This window comes from Eleginops maclovinus, chromosome 6, assembly GCF_036324505.1.
Source record: "Eleginops maclovinus isolate JMC-PN-2008 ecotype Puerto Natales chromosome 6, JC_Emac_rtc_rv5, whole genome shotgun sequence".
Taxonomy (NCBI): domain Eukaryota; kingdom Metazoa; phylum Chordata; class Actinopteri; order Perciformes; family Eleginopidae; genus Eleginops; species Eleginops maclovinus.
This window is the reverse complement of record NC_086354.1, coordinates 10,971,941-10,995,536: the sequence shown is the minus strand read 5'-3', so window position 1 is coordinate 10,995,536 and position 23,596 is coordinate 10,971,941. Positions and strand designations below refer to the sequence as shown.

General features: G+C 39.2%; 3 protein-coding genes across 5 annotated transcripts in view; all 3 read right to left on the bottom strand.

Annotated features, from left to right (window-relative positions):
• The window catches only part of pde4ca (phosphodiesterase 4C, cAMP-specific a), a 45,285-nt gene extending 41,189 nt beyond the window's left edge, over positions 1 to 4,096 (bottom strand). Inside the window, exon 1 of one of the 2 annotated variants that reach the window (XM_063885254.1) lies at positions 199 to 4,096. In XM_063885254.1, coding sequence (XP_063741324.1) covers positions 199 to 461 — 263 coding nt within the window. In that variant the 5' untranslated portion in view covers positions 462 to 4,096. The remainder of the gene's footprint in view (positions 1 to 198) is intronic. The other variant, XM_063885255.1, reaches the window with a different exon arrangement.
• Positions 4,097 to 7,799: 3,703 nt separating this feature from the next.
• ifi30a (IFI30 lysosomal thiol reductase a) lies at positions 7,800 to 11,285 on the bottom strand. Its single transcript, XM_063885260.1, has 7 exons — positions 11,036 to 11,285; positions 9,686 to 9,874; positions 9,402 to 9,476; positions 9,146 to 9,238; positions 8,881 to 9,033; positions 8,140 to 8,208; positions 7,800 to 8,027 (listed from the first exon to the last, which is right to left on the bottom strand). Exons 1-7 carry the CDS (start codon positions 11,165 to 11,167, stop codon positions 7,962 to 7,964), a joined length of 777 nt encoding a protein of 258 aa, XP_063741330.1. The 5' UTR covers positions 11,168 to 11,285; the 3' UTR covers positions 7,800 to 7,961.
• A 1,491-nt stretch (positions 11,286 to 12,776) lies between these two features.
• pik3r2 (phosphoinositide-3-kinase, regulatory subunit 2 (beta)) overlaps positions 12,777 to 23,596 on the bottom strand; it is a 32,644-nt gene continuing 21,824 nt past the window's right edge. For both annotated transcript variants that reach the window (XM_063885550.1, XM_063885551.1), the window contains 6 exons: positions 23,343 to 23,462; positions 21,349 to 21,491; positions 21,037 to 21,213; positions 20,788 to 20,859; positions 20,492 to 20,662; positions 12,777 to 19,377 (listed from right to left, as the gene is read on the bottom strand). In XM_063885550.1, the coding sequence (XP_063741620.1) occupies positions 19,170 to 19,377; positions 20,492 to 20,662; positions 20,788 to 20,859; positions 21,037 to 21,213; positions 21,349 to 21,491; positions 23,343 to 23,462 (891 nt within the window). In that variant the 3' untranslated portion in view covers positions 12,777 to 19,169. The remainder of the gene's footprint in view (positions 19,378 to 20,491; positions 20,663 to 20,787; positions 20,860 to 21,036; positions 21,214 to 21,348; positions 21,492 to 23,342; positions 23,463 to 23,596) is intronic.

Genomic DNA, 23,596 nt, shown 5'->3' with positions numbered 1-23,596 from the left:
TGCAGCAGCAACATGCACAGACATGCTGAAACATTAAACAGCGCCTAAAGGGAAACTATTAAGAGTTTAAATTTCGACATAGAAATAGAAGACCTAGACCTAGACCTTCTAAAAGCTCAGGTCACAGTAGAAGTCAATATGCTTGCATTTAAATACAATTATAAATGTGATCTTAGGCCTCAGATTTGGGGACTCTACCTGGGCGTGTGGGCCAAAGTGAAGCGGCGCCTCTGGAGGTTGATGCTGCGGTTCATCAGCAGCTTCCTGAACAGCAGCGGGGAGTTTCTGGGCGACCCACGTGGAGAATCCTTGGGTGAGATCTTTGGGGACCCTCCCGGGGAGCCTGCTTTGGACCGAGGCATAAGCTGAATGATGGGCAGCCTGGTCAACCTACGGTCTTGATGCCTCTCCTCCATTTCGATCTGCTCCTCTTCAGAGCTCTCCGAGCGCATCTCGCTCATGGTGAAACGAGGATGGTTAGCTGTCAGGAAGTCAGTCACAGTGCTTGTTCTGCCTGAGGTGACTTTAGTTCGAAGTGCACTCTGTTGTTTTTTATTTCTGGTTCCTCAAAAAATGTTAACAGGACTTATTTGTGACATGGCCTACAGAAAAAGTTCTTGCTTTTCAAATCCAGGAAAAGCTAGTGCCTCTGGTCCAATTCACGCTCACTCATCTTTGAACTAAACCTAGGCTTGCTCATGATTCCTTTGAAAATCCCAAAAGAGCACGCAAAAAGCCAAAACAACGGTGTCTCTGTTAGAGCTTTTATTTTTAGATGAAACCTATCAACTAAAGTCCCTTTTGTGTCTCAGCCTAAGGACCACGCTGACTGCCGTGCCGGGGTAAAAACTCAAACATTATGTGTTGATGTGCTACTCCCTGCCTCTCTCTCCCAGGCTTTGTTTACATTACCGCTGGGCCTTCCCTCTCTCCAGCTAAATATGGACGTCTGATTTACAGGGAGGAGAAGCATGACAGATCACCTCCGTCTGCTTCCCTCTCCCTCTCTTTCCAGCTCTCTGCCATCCCCCATTCCCTCACTCCTAATCTTGCAGAGCATATTGTACATCAACTTCAAACTGTGCTCCATAATTACTTCCTCCAGTGTATAAACATTAAGCCGTCGCCTGGCTCGGCCCTACAGCTTGCCTTTCTTACTCTCACTCCAAATAACTTTGCATACTCAGGCGATTCTTCTGGTCCCTGAGGTGCTATTTGTTGTGAGGCTGCCTGTTTCCTCAGAGACAGCCTCTTTGCCTTTCACATGCTCCGAGCACACCAGGAAGAGTCACATGAAGGGTCTCTGTCTATAAAAAGCGGAGGTAGATAAAAGCTATAGAGAGCATGGGTGCTGTCACGATGGCGCTCTCTATCTGTGACCACAGGCAACATCATCTTCACCCCCACCCGATCTCTTTGTTTACCGCTGCAGAGTGAGGGAAGGTCAGCCTGTGTTTCGGCACTCACAGCTAAACACCGGTGGTGTCTAGAGTAACTGAAATAACCTAGGGAGCTGGAGCATCTGACTCAAGGCTGAACCTATGACCAACAGCTGGTAGGGAGCGCAGGGAAGAAAAAATCCTTGGTTAAACACTGTTCGCGGATAAACACTCATTGCTGCTGCAGAGTATGTGTGCTGGAGCAACGTTACTGTATTTGTAGGCAGAGAAATGAATCCTAATGTAGCACTGCAGATGTTGATCTTTACATCATCAGTCATCACCAAAGGATGTCTCAAGGGACTATACAAAGTATGAATGTATAACACCGGATGTAACCTCTGGTCTGTCTTTCTCAGTTGATAGCTTCCATTTCACCACCAGACGCATCACTTCATCTATCATCGATTATATTTTCTTTGGAGTGCCATTATAGGTCATTGATCTACAGAAGAGCCTGCTCTGAGGGTCCCTACTCAGACTTTGCTTTTAGGTTAACAATTATCAGAAATGATGCGGTTTTACAACGAATGAGATGAGAAGTCAATATGAAACCTCTTTATAACAGCTGTGTTTTTAATAAAGTCATGTGAAAATCACCTTCAGCATTGCAGAGCATTTAAGGGTCTTTCAGATCATTGTTTTGGTTTTATGGCACGCGACCTCAATGTTTAGGTTGGAATGTTTTTGGTTTGGTTTCAACCCTCAAACCAAACTCTCAACACCTTTTTCAGCAACACAAACCTTAGACAACCCAACTGTATACTACCTTCCCATCATTAAACTGAAGAGATACAAAGCTAGCAACTAGCTGTTAAATAGAGTGGAGCCTTTGGCAGCTATTTTACTCAGGAGTTGGTGGTGCCCAATCAAATCTACATTCTGGACTTAAAAGTGAATTGGGTGACCACAACCATGGCTTCATGTCTACTTAATGTCTAATCAAGCAATTGGTAACCATCATTATCAAAGACGATAATGTGTCAACATCTGAAAATCTACTGTTCTTTGCTCAGATCTTCCACTAGCAGAAGATTTCCATGTCCACTTTCCATCAGAACTGGAGTTTCACAGTCAATGCATATCAATTTAAATCCTTCTTGGTGATATTTGTATCACTTTCCTTGTGTGACACAGTTTAACTTGTGCCTGGCCCAGTGGGCATTGTTAAACACTTTTATATTGCTTTGTTCCAATGACTAGACAGCGAGATGTTTTATTTCACCACGTCAATTTGAGCATAATCCTGGGGCCCAAAGCGATCCTGGCCCTCTAGCGCATCATAACAACAGTCATGCGGATGCTAGAGGCAGAGGTGAGGGCTGCCCAGTTGCCAGTTGGATTTAGGGAGGCCAGAACAGAGCGTACATTCCAGATGCGGCACTCCCAATGATCCTGGAGCGCCAAGTTCATTAAGAGGTAGTTCTGCTGGATCGGCAAATTGAGATGGCACCAATTTGATGTTCCACATTGCACAACACTTGGTCATTGATACTACATCCTATTAGTCTGCTCCATCCAATGGGCCAAACCACTGCGTGATAAAGTCAACCCTCCTGCACACACAGAGCTACCTCCCTCTCATAATGCTACTGTAAACCTAGAGATTAAGATTTCCAAAGAGGAGCACTTCATGGCTATGATCAGACTCACTCTTTGATGAATGAATACAGGTTGTCCCTTAAATACTTTCAAGCTATACTGTAACATCGGAAAAGCTTGTCCATCTTGTGATTTTGGGAAGACGACGGCTCCCTCCTGGAACCATCTTCTCTGGAAAGTTTTTTCTGCAGTCCAACAGCCGGGAAGGGAAAACAAATCAGGACTGGAAGACAATGTCATGCACACTCACTGCCTCCAACCATATTGAGTTCTGTTGTGAGTACGCTCATAACACTTATCCACTCCACTGAGTCATCATTTCAGGCAGTGCTCAAGCCACAGCTAATATGAGCTTTAATATTATATCAAATTAATGGCATCATAATAAACTAATTCAGTCCAATTGAGATTTTTATGATGGGTTGCATCGTTGTTAGCTAACAATCTGCAGCTTTGAATGCAGCCCTATAAACCATTTATCTGGCGCCGTATCAAAATTGCACTACCAACTTGTAAACAAGCGAGCACATGGCCCTCTTCACGGAGTAGGAACACAATGAAAGGCTTTTTAGTTCATCAACACTGAAGAATCCTGTCTATTGGTTTATACCAGCTGATTTATAAACAATATTGGAGTAAATATGGCATGAATATATTAAGTTTTGACCATGGCACATAAAAGTGATACAACATCATGCCAGTGAATGAATAAATTGGTTTTATTCAAAGAATTGTGTAAACAAATGAAATCCCTTATGCTACACATCACTTAATGATTAAATTAATTCATTTGTAGCTTGATAACCTCAATTTAAAGTAAACGGCATTGAAGAATTTGTCATGAACAAAATCAGGTTCTCGTACTGTGACTAAATGTAGACAAACCTCTGTCAGGACTCAGCACGTATGTGTTGCTTTCAACATTCAAAGTGATTAATATCACAATGAGGAATGTTTGTTAGCTCGGAAAATACACCAAGGCTACAACTGTGTCTTTATCCAGAGAGAAGCCATATCTGATCACCTCTGACATGCACTACAACTACCTAAGTAAACTAACAGGTCTGTCTGCATTACTTCGAAGAAAAAAAAAATGAATACAGGGACTGCATGCACACACACACACACACACACACACACACACACACACACACACACACACACACACACACACACACACACACACACACACACACACACACACACACACACACACACACACACACACACACACAGATGTATTTGCAGCGGCACATTGAATGTTCTTATGGAAACAATCACAAGAGCCTTGTTTGTCTGATCTTTTATAGTGATAGTTATTCAACAGATTGGAGAGCAACGCCTCAAGCAGGAGACTTTGTTGGATCATATGCTCAAATACAAAGAGCAAAATCAGAAGCAGCAAATCCAGATTTCTGCATAATTCAAGCAAAAAATATCATCAAACTGCTGAATACTCAAAACCTTCCCAGAGATGGAAGGTGGGGCTGCAAAGTCAATCTAAAATGTGTGTCGACTTACAGCAGCACAATATGCTGGAGTCACAGCAGTCCGTTATTTATTAACCACATGTAGCTTTAATCATTAAACTTGAAAATGTGCCAAACTGTTTGGAAAGGATGAAAAAATAACTCACACGCACTAACACAACTGGAAGTAATAATCTAGAGGAAATATGGTGATTTGTTTAAGGAGTTGCACGTTTAAAGTAAATAAAAGAAAATACATAAAACCTGATCTTTGTATTTCAACTGAATTATTCTAAGTATGAAAAGACCCTCAGTAGGGATAGTTATGTAGATAACTCCAAAGTGTAAGCCAGAATGATGTAAAATAAAAAGGTAGAAAGGAGCATAATTGACTCACAAGTCTCTGGAGATACAGCTGGTCAGAGTCCCCAGGCTCCTGGAGGGCTTGATTCTGCGAGGTGAGGGGCCAGACTGGGAGCCATCATGAGTGAAGGGTCTGCAGGAGAGCCTGGGCAGCTGCAGGGTGCCCGAGCTGAGCCTCTTCACAGTGCATCTAACATCAGGTTCCTGGAGGAACTCTGTGCAGGGGTCCTGCTCCGAAGAGTCCCACTGTCTCTGGACGGCAGGAGAAACAAAGGGCATTGCAGTCATTTTGATGCCAGTTCGGTTATATTATCAGACAAGATAATCATCTTTGTCTAACTACCAGATAACAACTGTGACCGCATTAGGATATAACTGTTTATTATTGGCCACTAACTTATTAGAAAAGTGGGTGAGCAAAGTCAAGTTATTAAAATATGTTACCCAGTACCAATCCAATTCAAGGAGCAGAAATCTGTTTCCACTTACTTGCTCTTCAAATACTGTATTTGTATTATGTGTCAGCAAAATATTTTTTCAATTGCCAAGTGAAGAAACCCTGACATTCTTTAACCTCAGTTACTGGAGAGGTGTTTGTGATATTTATTGCTCAATGTGAGCTTATATGCTCAAGTAAAGTATAGCTTGGATACTTGAGCGACTCAATCTCTAAAAACAAAGCTATTGCTCGTTTGCCTCTGAAATGTCTTGTAGTGGAGCAATGGCGGTTGTAAGGGTGGGCAATTCCCCTTGACCCTGATGCCTTGACCCCCACTTTCACTCTTGGAACTGAAGAATATGCACTGCAGCTCACTTCCACTTTTATGTTCATACAATTCAATTATTCATACATTTGTATATTAAAATAAGTCATGATTGGCCTTTGTTGAACTTCTTGAAGACACAGTGTCAAACACAAAACCAGTGAGACCTGGACGATGGTTGCAGACAGGGCTGGTTTTGTGCTGCAGCTGAAAATATGACGTGTCACGTAAAAAAGCCTGGGCATTATTTTTGGAAGTTTTATCTGATTTCAGATCCTGAGACCCACACACTATCACCTTGGACACAATAGACGGTTCTCACAGTGAGATAGTGCTTGAGAGTCAGCTCTTAGGGCATGTCTCTTTCAGCGTTGAGGGGGAAACAGATAGGCGCGCTTGTTTTCTGTTGCATCCCGTGACCTTATCTCTCCCTCAGTGGAGAGTTCCTCCTCCCCATAAACAATAGTCAACTCACACATTATTTATTGTTCAGTATGTTTGATCAAATTGCCAAAGATATAAAATCGGAGATAAATTCCCTGTAAATGTCACTCACCCCCAAAAAATTTAATAAAATCATTACATTTTACTAATTTATCTTCTGTCAAAAATACTGTGAATGATGTATCTAAATTAAAAATGGCCTTTGAACAGGCTCCCAAACCTCATTTTAAAGCTAATAAAAATAACAAATAATTGTATCCAAGGGCTCCATTAATCTTCTGAACTGTTCAGAAGTAGGTCAAATGCACAAAAAATACATGAATACAAATGTATTTAAATTAATTTAAAACGGATTTCTGGTAATATTCTGAACGTGATGAGTCCTAAGCCTATTTTGTCTTACCTCGTTGAAGTAGAAGATTTTTGACAAGTTATTTCTCCTCATACTTTCGGCTACTGCATCATGGGAACAAGACAAAAAGCAAAGGAAATACCAACGCTCAGGATAGAGATACCACATTTAAGATCAGATATGAAGTAGTCTGGGGCACCAATACTTCCTGATGCTGTCACTCAGTAAATAACCATTTCCACGCCCCGTATCAAAGTAGTTATTAGTGGAGGGATAATATTTCTTAACACGCTTCTGAGTTAGCTTTCTACTTAATATACTGTAAACCGTATAAACCCCAAAGTAAAACATATATTGGAGGAACAGGGTTTTAGAAAATGGGAAGAATGAGTCCGACCAGCAGGAATAATGAAGGATACGGACGTGCAGATGTAAGCTGCTAGTCACATTGCAGTGTCTATCTGACTGCAGGATCAGTCAACCTTCTAGTTAGGCAGACTCTGTGTTTGATCACCCTGCTGTCTCCTGTAAAACATTCTTTAACAACATGCATGGATTTACGATTTCATTTTTGCATTGCGAGTCTTTTTTCAACATTCAGTATGATCTTCAGGAGACGTTATGAACTTTAATGAGCCGCCTCCTTCGGCTGCACACACTCAGTAACGCACGGGTAAAAAGGAGATAAATCACAAAAAGGAAAACCCAGCTGTAACTCAAGAGTCAGCGACTATGGTCGACTATTGAGGGTGGACATGCACTTTGTGTGATGGATCATTTTGTATACTCTGCAGACATGTTAAAAGCTGGGTTTAGGGTTAAATGTAACTACAATCACCTCTGGCTGGCAGAGAACTCACTGCTCCAGTTTCTCTAGTTACTGGACTTATGACTTCACACTGTACATTTAATATGCCATTCTTGCTCAATAAATGTAAATAATATCCCACTTTTATATTGAGTTAGCTGTAATGTAGCCCTTCAATAGTGTTTTATTTGTAAGATAGTTTACATTTTTTTTATCTTCACGGTCAACTTTTATATTTTCACTCTTAGTTCTGTTTTATCTTCTATTTTGAGAGCTGCAAGTTGTATAATTATTTATTTTCTACCCTTTTTTAAAATGTCTTATTATGTGAAATACTTTGTTTTGCTTTTGCTGCACCGAAAACATTACCCAATTTGGGATTAATAAAATATATATTATCTTGTCACTCTGGTAACGGGACTAAAGACTTGTTTTTGATATATGGCTCCATCTGGAGTTTAGTTGAGAATACTGTTTGAACAGACCATGTAAAGAACACTGGAAACACTATTTAAGTCAAAATGTTAAAACAAAAAAAGTGTTTATGAAACCAGGGGATAACATTTTAATAACACATTATTTAATAAAAAATGTAATGTATCTATATTGTGAAAGTTAACAAATTAAAATCCAAGATAAAAAAAGATGTGGTGATATCGCTCAGTGCTCCTTGTTTGGGGGCCACACCTGGAACAGAGCAACATGTGCAGTGCTGCTCCTTCATTCATTGCGGGAATAGCTTCTGAAACCTCTCTGGCTCCCTCCACAGGCTGAAGGCTTGGGGCCCTGACAACGAAAATAGACATGTTAATGAAGAGAGGCGTGGACTTTCATAACACACACACTAAAAATGTTACTAAAAATGGATGGAATCAGCATTGAAGAGCATTATCTGTACCTTGTACATGCTGCAGACCAGCATGAAGAGAGAGTTCGATGCCTTGTCCTGCAGGTCGTCAGTGTGAACCTGCAAATTAAACAAGAATGAGTCTCGTAAAGCCTCGGAAACCAGTAGCATTAAGGTAAAGGACAAAATGGAATTTCAAATAACAACGCCATCTGAATAGACTTGGAGCATGATTTCATGACAGTGTAATAAACAACCAGTTAGTCGTATTCATTAGGTACGATTTCTTTTTCAAGGTGATGTAAAGGTCAATAAATCTGAGGCAGCTTGTTACCTTTAAAAAAAAAAAACATGAATACCAGAGATGGCTGCTACAGCAGGACAGTATTGATGTATTTGTAGGATGTAAATTTGCAGTTTGATTTATGTTCAAGTGTTACCTGACAACCCAATTTTACAATAAAGCTCCAGCTCCCCTTTGGCATCGGATGTGATGCGCTTTAGAAGATGTAGCTTCACACATATCAGTCACAGCTGTTTTTCCTTTATTAGAGAGAAGTTTAGGGGCAGATCACATCATCACTGGAGATGAACCACCACTTTAAAATTGAGCCGCAATGGCAGAATGGGGGCATTGCAGGGAGAGCGGCCTCAGAGTAAGTTATGATGGAAAGAGGGACGCTCTATTTAGCTCTGAAGCTTTATAGTTTCTAGTGGGCTAGCATAGTTATATTTTTGCTACATAACACCACCGAGGCATATGTTTTGTGAGTAGATACGATGGAGGCTTACCCCATTAATGGTAATCCAGGGCACATAATTATGGGGAGGATTCAGGGCTTGGGTCTTCAAGGCATTCTGATGCATCAGTTGGTTTCCCTGGTCTCCATTTACACAGCTCTCGATACTTTCCCATTTCAACTGAGGGCTGAAGAGGGCCACACACTGCAACCAGCAAAGGAGGGAATTAACACACACCGACTTTAGTAGTGATATAATAAATAACGTGTTGTGAAAGTGACAGAAGAGACAAATAACTGGGGAGGGACTTCCTTACGCTCTTTGCTGCACCGATGACATCATTGGCGGATTCCATACAGTAGATGGTCTGGTAAGCAGAACCAGCGTCTGTCATGTTCAGAAGACAAGTCTGAGAGGAACAAGGCAGTCCATTTATCAGTGACAGCATTGTGACACTACTCAGGATAAAATAATTCAGGCATTTTGATTCATTTTGAATTATGGCAGATAAGAAAAAAGGTTCCCTATTTTATTTACAATTGTTCCTCTGTATGTTGGGGCTGTTATTTTACCTCAATCATGTTGCCCAGACATTCCTGTTCTCCATGCTGGCACTCAAAAACATACTTTCCTCCAACATTTTTCTCCTGGGATTGGGGACATGCAAGAGAATCACAAATTTAAAAAAGTGAACAATTTCTAAACCAAGATTATGACTTACATCACATGATCATCTCATTCTTGCAGGTAAAGTTCAAGGTACATCTACTCTTGAATAATTATTATCAACCATATCATGACTTAAAGAGGGGTTTCTACACCAGTGTGTACCCCATGGGATTCGTTCACTGCTTACCTGCGCATTGCCGTAGGGCACCAGAGTCACAGACATGATGTCATTCAGTAACACCCAGGTGGGCAGGAGCATCTGAGTGAGTAACATCCTGCAGCCGGGACACAGACTCTCATAGTACAGCCCCACATTCACCTGATCTCCAGTATGATGGTACCTGGTGAAGTTGGACAGAAGACACTGCTTCAAGACCTGCAGAAAGGGGACAAAGCAGGAGGTTATATTTGTGTGATCACTCTCTGGGTTCCTCTTTGACTGTGTGTGTGTGTGTGTGTGTGTGTGTGTGTGTGTGTGTGTAAGATAAAATAAGATAATATGCACGTTTATTAATCCCCGTGGGGAAATTCAAGCGTTTATGCAGCAACAGGTAGAGATAAAAAAAAAAACAGAACAGATTCACACAAAGATATGAAATAAAAACATAAAAATGATATACAGATAACGGTTGTGTGTGTGTCTCTGCAGGGTCAGGCCTATTTTTCATTCGGTAAAAATACATATATATATATAAAAGAATAGGAAACTTTTTCAGTTTTTTTCTGAAATTCAATTAAGTTTGCTGGCATTACGATTTAATATGAGTTTAAATGATTGCCACCAAAATGAAAAATGGCTGTCCAAAACATAAAAGCCACTGAGACACTGTGTGCAAGAATGCGTTTGTATTATACATCTCAGTGAGGCATATCGGTCTATGTGAGTAAGAGGAAGCCAGAAAGTCGAATATAGTTATTCCATAAAACATCCAATCGTGCTATAGACAATAATACTACTTACACTGCCCACTCCTCCCTCAAAAAGACACACTTTTAGAGTTTAACTTACTTACGTTTAACTGTTCTTGTTGTCAGCTAAATGCAATGTAATGTTATTAGTTGACAATAATAGAGAACACTTCACACCATGTAGCAATTTCCTGTAACAGTTATCAAATGAGGACAGGTTCAATTGTTACAAGGGGGAACAAGGCGCTGGTTACAAGGAGAAATGGGGAACATGTTTCATTCGCCGAATACCTTTTTTTATTTACACGGACACTCTAGGGAACTACTTGTTTCTGTAGCGTTCAATTAGTACTACAGCAGGCTGGGTGAGTCAAATAAGTGACTTATGTAGTCACGTGTGAAGTCCCAAAAGTGAAAGCTAGCTAGCTTATGCAGACATAACGCGAGGTTGATACTTAGGTTTTGTTGTTGTTGTTTTTTTGTTGTTGCTGTATTATCGAGCGAAGTGTTTACTTTCGACCGGAAGTATACACAGGGTGTGTTATGATGTTAACAAACACCATTAATTCCGAAAAATGAAGATACTTACTTGTACATTACGATAGTAATATTAAACCTTGAATCTTACCCCGCACTGGATAGCTGAGTCCAGAGATGAACACCACTTTGACAGAGGGAGTGAACATGAAGAGGAAAAAGCGCAACCACCGTACTGAACATTGAACCAGACAGTCAAAACTAGCAGCAAAGCAGCCTTCATCTTCTCTCGCAGCACAGATATTTGGTGTAATACTTTAAATCAAAGAATGAAACATCCCTAGCACTGACCTACAACATACGATGCCGTCCAACTTTAAATACTGCACCGCCTCTTCCTCGTGGATGCTGCCTGTGTTTTGATTGGCTCTCAGTCACTTGTTTAAGACAGCGTCACTTGTTCATAGGGAGGATACTTGCTGAAAAACGTCGATGCTACCGTTTTAGGGGGAAAATAATGAGTCAGAAATGTCATGAGACCATTGTTTTGCATTGTAGTGTTGGCTAAAAAGTATTGAGATCCTTCACTTATCTAGAAGTTGTTATATTACAACATTTACACATAGCCTACTGTTATTAGTTCCTTTAATACGTACTACTGGAAATACTAAAGTTACGTGACCCCACCACTGGTATCACACATCTTTGAATTAAAGAACTGGGTAATGACCTTTAGCATAAGTCTTTATTGTATCTCAAAAACATGAACATTGAATAATTTAGCAGCATGCACTAATGGGACACTTGCACGGTTTGCACAAATCATCTGCTGGTTAATCATACAATAATGTCCTGTGTCAGCTCAACTCCTCAGACAATAGGTCTTGCTCAAGAAGAGTCATGAGAAACACACACTGCAGAAAAAACCTCTTAAACCCTTGAACATTATGATTGTTTTACCTGGTGACTCTCACATGATATATCCCTGCCTTCTTAAAAAAAAAACAGGAAAAGAAGTAGAAAAGCCAAAAGGACAAAACACAATTGAATGACTCCCTCTGTTTCCTGTCTGGTTCCATGTGTCGTGTAATTTGTGCTACTTTTATATGTATGCCTTTACCATATTTAATACGGAAAAGCGGGAGAAGATGGATGGATGGATACCATATGTATGGCTAAATCACAAACTCAATATTTCCTCACTTCTCCTCTTGTGGTGTCTCAGCATTCCGATTTACAGTTGGTCTTCATTGGGCAGATTTTAAAATACCCTTATATGGTCTATGTCTCTAACCTCTTCTTAAGGAGGAGAATTCGAGTTATCATGTGGGTTATACAACATTGAGCAATTCCTTTTTTTAAAAAGGCTAACATTATTATTATTATTATTATTTCTATTGACTGTAGTTTCACTTTTCACCACAAACCCAAGTACAGTGTTCATTTGAAATGCTTTCTAGAGAAGAGTTTCCCATGAAACTGAAATGTACGAAAGGGATGACCATGTGTAGGATTGGAGCAGTTTTTCCTTGAAGCCTTCCTTCCTCATAAAACATTTGCAGAGATTAATTACAAAAAATGATTTGTTGGTGCACTGCTATTGATGCGCTTGGCCATTTCGGATATGCACGTACATAATTGTGTAGGCGCACCATACAAACTAAATGGAGACCCTTTTCTCCATAGCAGTAGTAGTGGTCATAAAACTACACATTGTGCCTTTCATTTTCAATGAGTGCTTTAAATGAGGGATGTTATCATGCTTAAGTACAGCAAAGTCAGCCCAGTATAACTAGTCCAAGAGAACACGAGTGACACTTGTGATCAGTTGATGATTAGCTCAACCTTATGCACCAAAGAACCACACAGAAAGAGAAGACAAACCCACACAGTCATTTTATATATCTTTTATTGTCTTTTAAAATCATTGCATCAGCCTAAAGAAAGAACCGTACAGATGAAAGAGTACCTGTCTGAGGACAAACACAACTCTGAAGCAAGCTGTACACGAGAATAAAGAAAGATGTTGCATCTGAATTGAGACAGACCAACGGAGGGAGGATAACACAAGAGAAGAGAAGAAGAATAACCATCTTTTCGTGCATAGGGGTAGGGCACACCTCAACCAATAGGCCTCCACTGGCTGAAACAACAGTGCTCCCTCTGAGTTCAGTTGCACTTTGGTGTAGAGTAGCTTTATCTGACTGCCCCATTGCCTATCGTTTTTGAAAGAAAGAGACATCATTGTTAACTATGGATGAAAAACCTTGAATCTGTTGCTGAGGCAGTGAGACCTTAGGCAACCTGTTGGGCAACATGGTGGAGCAAAACAGACGGTATTAGTGTAAAAAATGTGGATACGTGTTTAAATTGTTGCCGCTCTGTAACATTGCCCAGGTTGTTGCCAAATGAATCACAGCCAATCTCATCTCCAACATTCAGAGTCGGGTCTTGAAAATGAACTACTGTACACCAGGGAAGAATTTGTATAATCCACAAAAAAAAGTCAACCCTTCAGTTCAAAATCAAGACGGATGATACTACAAGTTATGGTAAAAGCAGAAAAAGTGGAAATGAAAGTGCAGTTGTTGACGTCATCATAATTTTCATTTGAAACAGACACGCTGAGACTAAAGTGGGTGAATAGTTATTTATGAATTTCCAATATGCTAACACTGTACCCATGCCTTACTCACAACATGTGGGTCCATCCATATCAATTATTTGAACTTAATCCGTACCAGAGAAACACATGGCACAGTCTTGCTGATTTTTTAAATGTAATTTATACTTATATAATAGCAAATATAAGACTGTGTTTCAAATTAGGGTTCAGTCCTGCACATACAAGGCTCAGTGTAATGTGATGTAATCAGCAGGTAAAGCAAGACTGATGATGACTGTGTATTATGAAAACATGAATCTTGTTATTTTTTAAATCGAGGGAGCACTGTTGTCTTACGTCAAAAAAAAGAGAGTAACAAAAAACAAACAAATAAAAACAGAACAAGCAGTCATAACATTTTCAAGTTTAAAACGACAGAGGAAATAAAGAAATATAAATCAATCTATCACAGCCACTTTGAGGGACAGACAGATTGATACTGAAACGCATACTTACTATTTGGTTAATTACATTTTGTAAACATTTGTTTTTTTCTTTTTTTTCTGCACGGAGGAAAAAATTCAAGCTAGCTTATTTTTTTCTTTATAGGCTCTGTAAGGTTATCATTAACAGATATAAACAAACAAACAAACAAAAAAAAAGAACCAACACTTGGACAAACAAATCTATCAGCTTTTTTAAAAAGCCAAATAAAAAAAATATATACTCAGGCACCATAAAAGAACACTTTCTAATGCCATCATAGTTCCATGTACAAAGATCTGCGTAAAGGAGTGATCAAGAATTGTACCTTTCACTAGTTCAGGTTTTCTTTTACTTTCAGCGACCGCAGAGACCCACCGAGGGACGATACAGTGGTAAGATGTTTTACTCCGTTACAGCTTCAGTGTCTGGTGGATCTCTGAGGCAGCAAACTACTGTAAGTGTATCTTTTGTGGTGCAACGTCAACACTCAATCTACTCACAAAACCCAGCATCTTCCAAAAATGACAAAGAAGATTCTCATTTTCAAGAAAAAAAACAAAACTCTAATATTTAATAAAATGCAAAGCAGCCAAGACTGCGTTAAACATATAGACTCAGCTCTGTAAATATTAACACATGTACATGAGCTTGCTTCTTCCTCTGAACCTGATAATCATGCTTAATAGATTTCCTGTATGTCGATCAGCTGTGACTACACAGTTTGTTGCGAATCATTGTGAAGCTCACTGCAGTAAAAATGCGTCTCAATAACTGCAGGAGTACGAAGCAGCCGCGCGCAGAGCAAGTCAAAAGACCGCGTTCACATCAAAGCCTCTTTCTGATTCGTATCAAGCGCAGTCCGAATCAGAATTCAATCATCCAAAAATATAGATATCTAAGTATATATTTCAAAATATTTATTCTCTAGTAAGTCTCTCATTCTTAAAACCTTAATAGACACCAAATGTGTTTCTTTGTAGTCAGTGAAAGATGTGCTTTGTGTGTGAGGCCATTTACAGAAATATCATTTACAGTGTACCAAAGCGGATGAAAAAATATTTAATTCCTTGAATGATCATTTGTCATATAGAAAAAATGTTTTCCAACAAGCTCTGACATAAATGCATATCTTTTGGACGAGCAGAATGAAAGCTTTGAGTTTCAGAGTCACTTCCCGCCAAAAGGGGGTTTAAAGTCTCAACTGGAAGTCAAAGCACAATAAAGTGTTCATCCTCTGCCCCTCTCACTGCCTGACCAGGTTTCATTGCTACTAAAGTTGCATTGCTTCTAGCTTTTAATAATCTGTGATTAACATGGCATATATGGTCGATAAAAGTGTTTTCCTGCACTGCAAAAATGTTCATCTTAACAAGTGGTGCAGGAAGCCACTCAGCTTTAAATCCGTATTTTTCTTCATGAAAGTAAATAAATTGACCTGTTGGTGAGTGGATGGATTACCAAAACCTTGAAAAAGGATCGATATCTCAAAATCTAGATATCACTATTGGTTAGTGAACAAATGTGTTTCTGTGATTTGTTGACCTTTTAGGAAAATGTTCTGTCTTGTTAAGTTGGACAATTTTGCTGTGTGAACAAAAATTGCATAATGAGCCAGCAGCTCAGTTGGTTTGAAAATATTAGAGTTTATACAGACCATATAGTAATACTAACTCTATATCAAAAACATTGCAATCAGTCAAAAAGCATCAGAATTACATGACAGCTGTTGACTGCCAAAACAACATAAGCATATACTGTACACTGTATACTCCGATATCATAAAGAAAAATATCGATCATTCCCGATATACTGTACGGAAAGACCATAAAAGTATCAACTAAAAACACTATTCACAACTGAGCTTCACCACTGTCTGTGAGTTTATGGTTGTTGGGCGTCAGACACACTAGTTTGAGTGTGTGGAACTGAAAAAAAAGTGCAGTCACAAAAGTGTTGGTCCAACAAACTGGATAATGGATGTGTCAGCAGTGGCGGGTGACTCAACCAGATTGCCTGTTCGCAAAGGAACTGACTCTTTATATAAAACACTGAGAAATTCTGCATGCATTAACTTGAGAGCTTATCAAATGAGTTTCAAACAACTGGGCTGGGCCCTGGGTGTGTATGGTTCACATTTCTATCTTATCTGAGATTTCTCAAAAAAATATACCAGACAAATTAAAAATAAAAACACACCAAAGAAATCTAGCTTTGGTGCACAGTGAGAGAGAGAACCAAGCTACTGTACAGCCCCCACCGTAGAAAGAAGGAATATGTAACAACTATAGATGTAACAACAGAGGCACAACTAAAATCTATAACATGCTCAGATTTCCTCTAACACAAACACACACACACACACAATCTCACACTATGCCCATAGTTTTACCTTTTAGATTTTGATAAATGGCAAAAGAGTGAACATGGGGGCACAGCATATGGTGGTGGTGGCACCATCTTTGTAAAGTGACGCTCCAATGACAAGGAGGAGGAGACGAGCTCATCACAATGACTTAAAGGCACTTCTAATCTTTCTTACTCACACACGTTTATAGCCCTCTGTTCAGAAGCACAGCCGTCACCTCTACTTTAATTCTTGGGATTTACTACTTGCCAAAAACTGTGCAAAGTACAGTACAATTGATTCGTCCTGACCAAAATCAAAAATGGCGTCTTGATTAAAAACTTTTCAGGACGATTTCATTTGAACGTGTGATTGGTCTGTTTTGGAAAAAACCTGAAAATGTGTGAATAAACATTTCAACAACAGAAATGAAACTGTGCCGAAAAAGATTGAGTTTGTTGGAAAGTAAGGTCTTCAGATGAAACGTACATATTTCAATTTTATGACCAGAAGAGTAGAGAATGTCTCAATTCGATTTCATTCCCACCTCAACAAAAATTTAAAAAATGCCAAGTGTGCAACCTTTAAAAAACAGTGTACTTCTTTCCTCTAAACGTTTCTATTGCGGACAACGTTTCACTCTCCTATACTTTTCTACAAAAATACTTATTTTGTTTTTTGGCAATCTGAGTCTACATGTAAGAAATGTAAGAGATTATTCATTTTCATTCATTCTTAAGAAATCAGCTTTGTAAATCAAACCTGAAAAAGGGGCATCATGGGACACCTCTTCTCATTTTCCCAACAACGATTGAATAATCCCGCCTCTACATAAATGAACTGTGCTTTGAAAGTGACAAAGTACGACGATGGTACAATCTTTATGAGTGAACCGGGAGAAATTCCCCAATCACAGCACAGAAACGAGGGAGGGAACGAATCGCAGAAGTTATTATCTACATGTGACTGTTGTGCATAGTACTACCACACATCATACTGTATTTGCAGTACAAAAAGTACATTTAACCACTGGTGCCAAGTGAAGAAAGAAAAAACAAGAACCCAAATGAAGGACTCCATGCATACTATACTAGATAATCTCTCAGACCGAAGAGGCCATGCTGAATGGCAAAAGGACCAGTTCTTTTTTCTTCTTGCTACATGAAAAGACATCCTTCATTTGGCTCACATTAGCTGGATACTGTGCATCCTGAAACTGAATCTAAGAGCATAGCAAATATTCTGAAAACACAAAAGGATCACAGCGATAAAACTGTGTAGTGTCAGATACACTGACTGTATGTCTGCAATATACTGTACATGACTTATATTACTGCTTTCTTCTTCTTTTTGTTTTGTACATCAAATGTTCTACAGCTCTGTGAGTCAAGCTTGTGATAAGTGAACAGTCGAGCGCGGGGAGGAAGGAAGTACCGTGAGTAAATCTGCATTTAAAAAACAACAACAATAAACATCTGCAAGGACATAGTACCGCTAAACAGTCTAATCTATGTAGAGAAGGGCAAATACAGTACCGAAGATACAATAATCACATAGATAGATGCTCTGCAAGTGTCTTTAGCATAAAGAAACAAGACACCTAGGAGAACCACTAACAGTTATGCCTTAAGTCAATGGCTACAGGTGCTACAGTATATACGGAGATGAAAAAAAAGGAAGAAGTTTGAAATAAAGAGACATTTGATGCTGGATTCTTCCCACCATTTCCCTTTGAAAAGGAAACCTGAATCATGTGGTGAAACTGCATTTATCAAAGTACCTCTCCATTTAGTGTATTGTGATTACATTTCTATTTTCACAATACACCAAATAATGTACCATGCATTTTTGTCCTGCAATACAGCCTTTTGTTACTGTATGTTGTACCTCGTCTATTCAAAAAGGACGCCCACTGAGAGCGCAACAAGCTAAAGCAGTTGGAAATAAAGATAATTCCATAAAAAATATACCTATATGTGAGTATTATTTTTAAAGCTGTAGCTGTCGACAGCCGCTCATCCCCTCCTTCCTTCTTTCGACCTCGACGTGCCCCCTTGTTATAGTCACACAGGCTTGTGGTCATTCAAAGCTATTACTATGGCACTTAAGCAAGCTTTAAATTCAATCGATCTTTTTAAAACCCATCAAAAACATCAACCCAGGCAATTTCTCTCGCTTTCCCTCCCTCACCCCCGTTGGCTCCAGTGACTCAACCCCCTAGTCCGTGGTTTTTTCAGCCTGTAGGTGTGAAGCGAGCAGCCCAACCAGTCCTTTCAGCGGACGACAGCTCAGGCTTTTGTCGATGGAGAGTTTGCAGGCAGTCTGGGGATGACAGATCGGGCCTTTGTCTATGGACAGTTATCACGTGTTCAAGGCAAAAAAAAAACAAAAGTGCCTTCTGTAAATCACTCCTCCATCTGGTTTCCTCTCCTCTTCACCATGATCTTGAAAACTACATTGTTGTGTGCTTATTTTGTCTTCTTCAAACACATTTTTTTCCTCTGTACCGATGGTGTTTTCTCGAGAAATTTTCACAATTTTTTTCCCCCATTACCATCACTGTACAGGGAAGGCCGGCTAATGTGACTCTCTCCTAAAGTTAAAACTGCATCAGCCGGGCTAACTGTACAGTGCTTTGATACTGGTAGTACTGTGCTTGTTTTGAAGCCATGCTGTTAGCAAGGAGTGCTCTTTGCTGGACTGGGGTTGGTGTGGGAAAATAAGCACCAGCTTCCAGCCAAAGAAAGTATGAATTTTAAATCACGGTTGTCCAGTCTTTTTTCTCTTAAACGCCACTTAAACACTTTTTTTCCCCGCCCTGGCTGGTGTCTTACACTGCTGGTTGATAATTCATCTGGGGTGCTGGTTCTGGTTCTGAGAGCGGGCCAGGACTGGGTAGGCCAGATTTACATTCAGCTGGTCGTTGTGTTGGACCAAGGAGACGTTTTTGTAGTGGAGCACCAGGTCTCTGAGGGACGAGTACAGATTGTAGGGCTCGGCAAATCCATAACCTGTGGCCGTCTTGTAGATGACGCAGTGCTTGGCGTCACCCTCCACACTGGAGAGAAGGACAGAGATCATGATTACAGCTGCTTCACATTGGCCGTAAAATGTTAAATATATGTGAAAATATATTCATTACTCTTTCACAGCAGATATTTTGAAAAAGCACCGATCTCATTAATAAGACTAAAATCTTAAAGCCTTCCTTAGTGAAATGGGTCCTGAAGTAATTTGTTTTGAAGCAAATTTTGGAAAAAAATAGTAAATAAGAAAAGAAAATCCTTGCACATTGCTCCTTCAACCTGCTTTTTTGTGATCCTAAAGTTTTTGAGTTTTTTATTTTGTCAGTCAGCCAAATTTGCATTAATACTGCTACCACTTGCCGTTAAGTAAAATATATTTTCTTTTTTAAATTCTTTATTTGGGGTCTCAGTTAACAGTTCTATCTTTTTTAGTGACCCAACAATCAAGAACCAACGTAAAATAAGTACGAAAATAAACAAGCAAAAATGAATAATTAAAATAAATAAATAAACAAACAAGTTCAACAGTAGACCTGTGGTGCCTTCCGTTTTAAGGAAGAAAAAAAAACAAAACATGCAGGGAATATACTAAAGCACAATCAAACAAGGGATGTTCGTTTCTTTAAAATGACTTCCCCTAGTTTTAGCTTCTCGTTTCAAATTCAATGGTGTTATTCAACAGTGTTTAAATAGTTAAAGTGGCCATAGAATGCATCTATCTGGCATTTTAAATTGTTCTCTGATGTCTACAAAGAAGGTATATGGCTTTGGTTGATCCAAAAAAGGTTCAGATTTGGTTTTACAGACCCATTTACAACCCTATGATTTGTTCCCAGAATGGAACAAGCTATACTTTTATTTTTGTGTATTTCGCAATTCTGTGATTCTTGTATATATATATATTTTAGTATCTTGGGTGTAACATTAAGCTGTCTTTGGCTCTTTCTGCTGTAACAATGTATGTCAGTTCAATGTACCGAATTCTCCTTATTCAACTATGCCAAGGTAAATACAGTTTTCCATTCTATGGCACCTTTAAGAAATATCCCGCAATCAAATTAACATTAAATACATCTGGTCAGTTATTTCATTAGATAAACTTAAAGATCAGCACAGTGAAAACTAGACAATAAGGACAAAACTTACACTACAGAGCAGGCGTAGGAGCCCTTCTGTGATTGGCTTTCACGGATGAGGAAGGTCCCGTCACATTTGCCTCTCAGCATTTCCTCAGCCTGGGTGCGTTTGATGTCACCCACATACCAGGTGCACTCATCGTGGTGCGGTGAACCCTCGTCCTCCTCCAGCGAGTAGGAGCTGGAGATAAAGTAGCAGATACTTTAGTCCCATTAAAGGATCTCTCAATTACAGGTGGAGATACAGCAGCACCAGGACATCCCAGCACACCTTTCAGAGGCATTACAGCATCTCTAAACACTTACTCATCAGCGTCGTTCTTTATGCCCAGCCATTCGTTGATCTTCTTCTGCTTTGTCCCCTTCTGCGTCAGCCATCTGCAAAGCCAGGGCACCACAAATGTAATGCTGATCGATCATACTCAAGATATAAGGAGAATGATTGAGTGTGTGTATTTTATGTAAATGTGTTAGTGTGTATGATATTGTAAATAATAGCAAGTTACAGCACTTTTTTTATTTGGAACTCAAAGTTATTCTTTAATTTATCCTCACATTAAGTACTGGTCTCTGATTTTGCGGAGCTGCATGAGATCGGGCTTGAGGCTGTTCATCTTCTTGTCGATCTCCCTGTTATCAGAGACCTGCTCCTTCAGGTCCTGCTCCAGCTTACACTTGCTGTCGTGGATCTCCTTCACACGAGACTTCAAACGCTCCGAGTTGCTCTGGATCCTGGTTTGGGAGAGTAGCGATGAATATGTAAAAATAATTGTATTCATGCTTTGCATCTGCCTGCTTTAAACGTTTGCCAACTTTCCTTTGAAGGTGAATTAATCAAGGATATTACGGACATAAAAATTGATTTACTTCTGAATCTCTTTTTCATTGCCCTCGCGTTGGAACCGCTCCAAAGACTCTCTGCTGTAGCGCTCCTGAGTCTCACACTGCTCCTCAAAGATCTTGATGGTCTCATTGAAGGCCTCGATGGCAGTGCGCTTCATCTGCAACTCCTGTGGGAAACAGGGACATCATTTGATCCGTTCTGCTGATATCCACAGGGTCATTTTGTCTGCAGACATTCAATTTTGATTAGGTAAGATACGTTTTTTTTTTTCACACTGCATAAGTTAACAGCACAACACTTATATACAAAGTGACCTTATGTAAACTTTAATATCTACATAAATAGGCTTTGTATTCACATTTTCACTCTATTCTTCAGATATATCTTTTATTTACTTAAGGCGAGACAGGGCAGGCAAAAACATCGTTTTTCATGCCCTGGTCAATTTTGAGATTTTGTGCTATTTTGATTCCATAACATGTTTTCTTTCAGTCTTTTGGAAGGAATACGAACAAAATACACATTTAGGTGTTTATTTTACTATAGTTTGTCCATTTGTGTCTGTAGATTTCTCCTAAATTCACCAGAAATTAGCATTCTAACGCAACATATAGTACCGCGACCACTGTTCGCACCATGTAATTTCGGTATCGTTGTAAAGCTCCGTCTCTCCTGCACAATGTCATCGGATCCAAATATTGTCATTTCCTTTGTATCAGCAACCAATCGTGAAAGTACAAAGGGGTAGACCGAAAAAACGAAATCTCATTGGCTGGTGTCAATTTCTGACAACGTGATTCGTTCAGATGCGTCACGTGGTGTGCTATGACACTTCCTGGTTTAGCTTTCCTTGGGACATTTCAATCTCAAAATGGCAAAAGAATAGCGAAAAAACTGTCACAGGGAAAACGAACACAATTATCACTTGCACGAAGCAAAGCAAAACTAAAAACAAATGACCCCGAACATGAGATCATGTAGCGCGGTTGAATGAACTGCTCATTGGGTTGATTCTGTTCAGGTCATATGCTCTGTTACTCAGTTTTCAGTTGTAATGTGTTTTATAAGTTATATATTGTTGTTGCCAATGATTAGATTAGATATTGTGTCTGTAAATAGTGTCTTCAATAAAAAGAAAATTGCGAATTTGACAATAAATATCTTTAAAGGTCGTTTTCTCAAAATGAGTTTTTTCTCATATTGGGAGCAAGACATTTCCACTTCAGTAGCACTTACATACCAAACCTTCCAGTTTTATTCCTATCAATATTCTGAAGGTTTTTTCCAAAGGATTTGTTCATATATCATTCATAACCTGAATTATATAACATTATACACCTAAAAACATGGCGAAATTGGATATTTTACGGCTTGTGACAGTATTCTGATTTATGGAGTGATAAAAAGAGATATCCAAAATCCCTTCTGTAAAGACTTTAGATTCAAATATGACTACAAAATGAAACAAGAATTTTGACCTGACCAAAGTTCAGAATTGTGTTCCCGAAATGTATTAAAATATGTGCCTATTTAACTAGATAATGTATAATTTTGATATTTGAACAAGCTTTTTCAGAAAACTTGTAATACAAAAAAACAATTTTCCTTATGTAAGTAATTAACTGGAGAAGTTTCATGCTGATATCTTTAAGTTAAAAAAGTTACCCTATTCACCTGTAGTGTCTCGACTTAATACCCTATGTAAATACATTATGTCTTTCTCAGTTCTGCGCACATTGTATTTTTTCATAATATATTTTGAGTATAAAAAAAATTGTTTGAAATTCATTGTTTTTGTAACTCAAATAAGATGTGTAATCTGTATATTGTAATTCTCTATTAGTATTACATTTGCTATAAATGGCTTTAAACACATTTCCGAATTAGAATAATTATTGTCTTATATTTTGGATATATTGCATCTGTGTTCAAGATACAGTATGTAAATGACACACATTCAGTATGTCTGTGCGGTGTATGAAGAACAACGGGATAAAAACGTTTGTTGAACTGGTACCTGGGAGGTGCGGGTGTACTCCTCGTACAGAGAGTCGTACTCGCGGCTCTTCTCCTGGTACTGCTCGTGATAGACCTTCAGCTGCTCCCCCACCTCCTCGATACTGTTCTCCTTCACCAGCTGAGCGAAATGCAGATGAGAGCAAAATCATCACTTTGATAACTGCTTTTGTTATTCATAAAAAGAAGACTATCAAGGGTTCCTAACTCAAAGCAGACTTGCAGATTTGCAATTTAATCATACAAGATCACCAA

Excerpts from the sequence above, each read along its gene's own strand:
- ifi30a (XM_063885260.1), bottom strand. The coding sequence starts at position 11,167 with ATGAAGGCTGCTTTGCTGCTAGTTTTGACTGTCTGGTTCAATGTTCAG. Across the intron at positions 9,239-9,401 it reads GTCTGGGCAACATGATTGAG|ACTTGTCTTCTGAACATGAC; the intron begins GTAAAATAACAG and ends TGTTCCTCTCAG. Across the intron at positions 9,034-9,145 it reads TCATCGGTGCAGCAAAGAGC|TGTGTGGCCCTCTTCAGCCC; the intron begins GTAAGGAAGTCC and ends TGCTGGTTGCAG.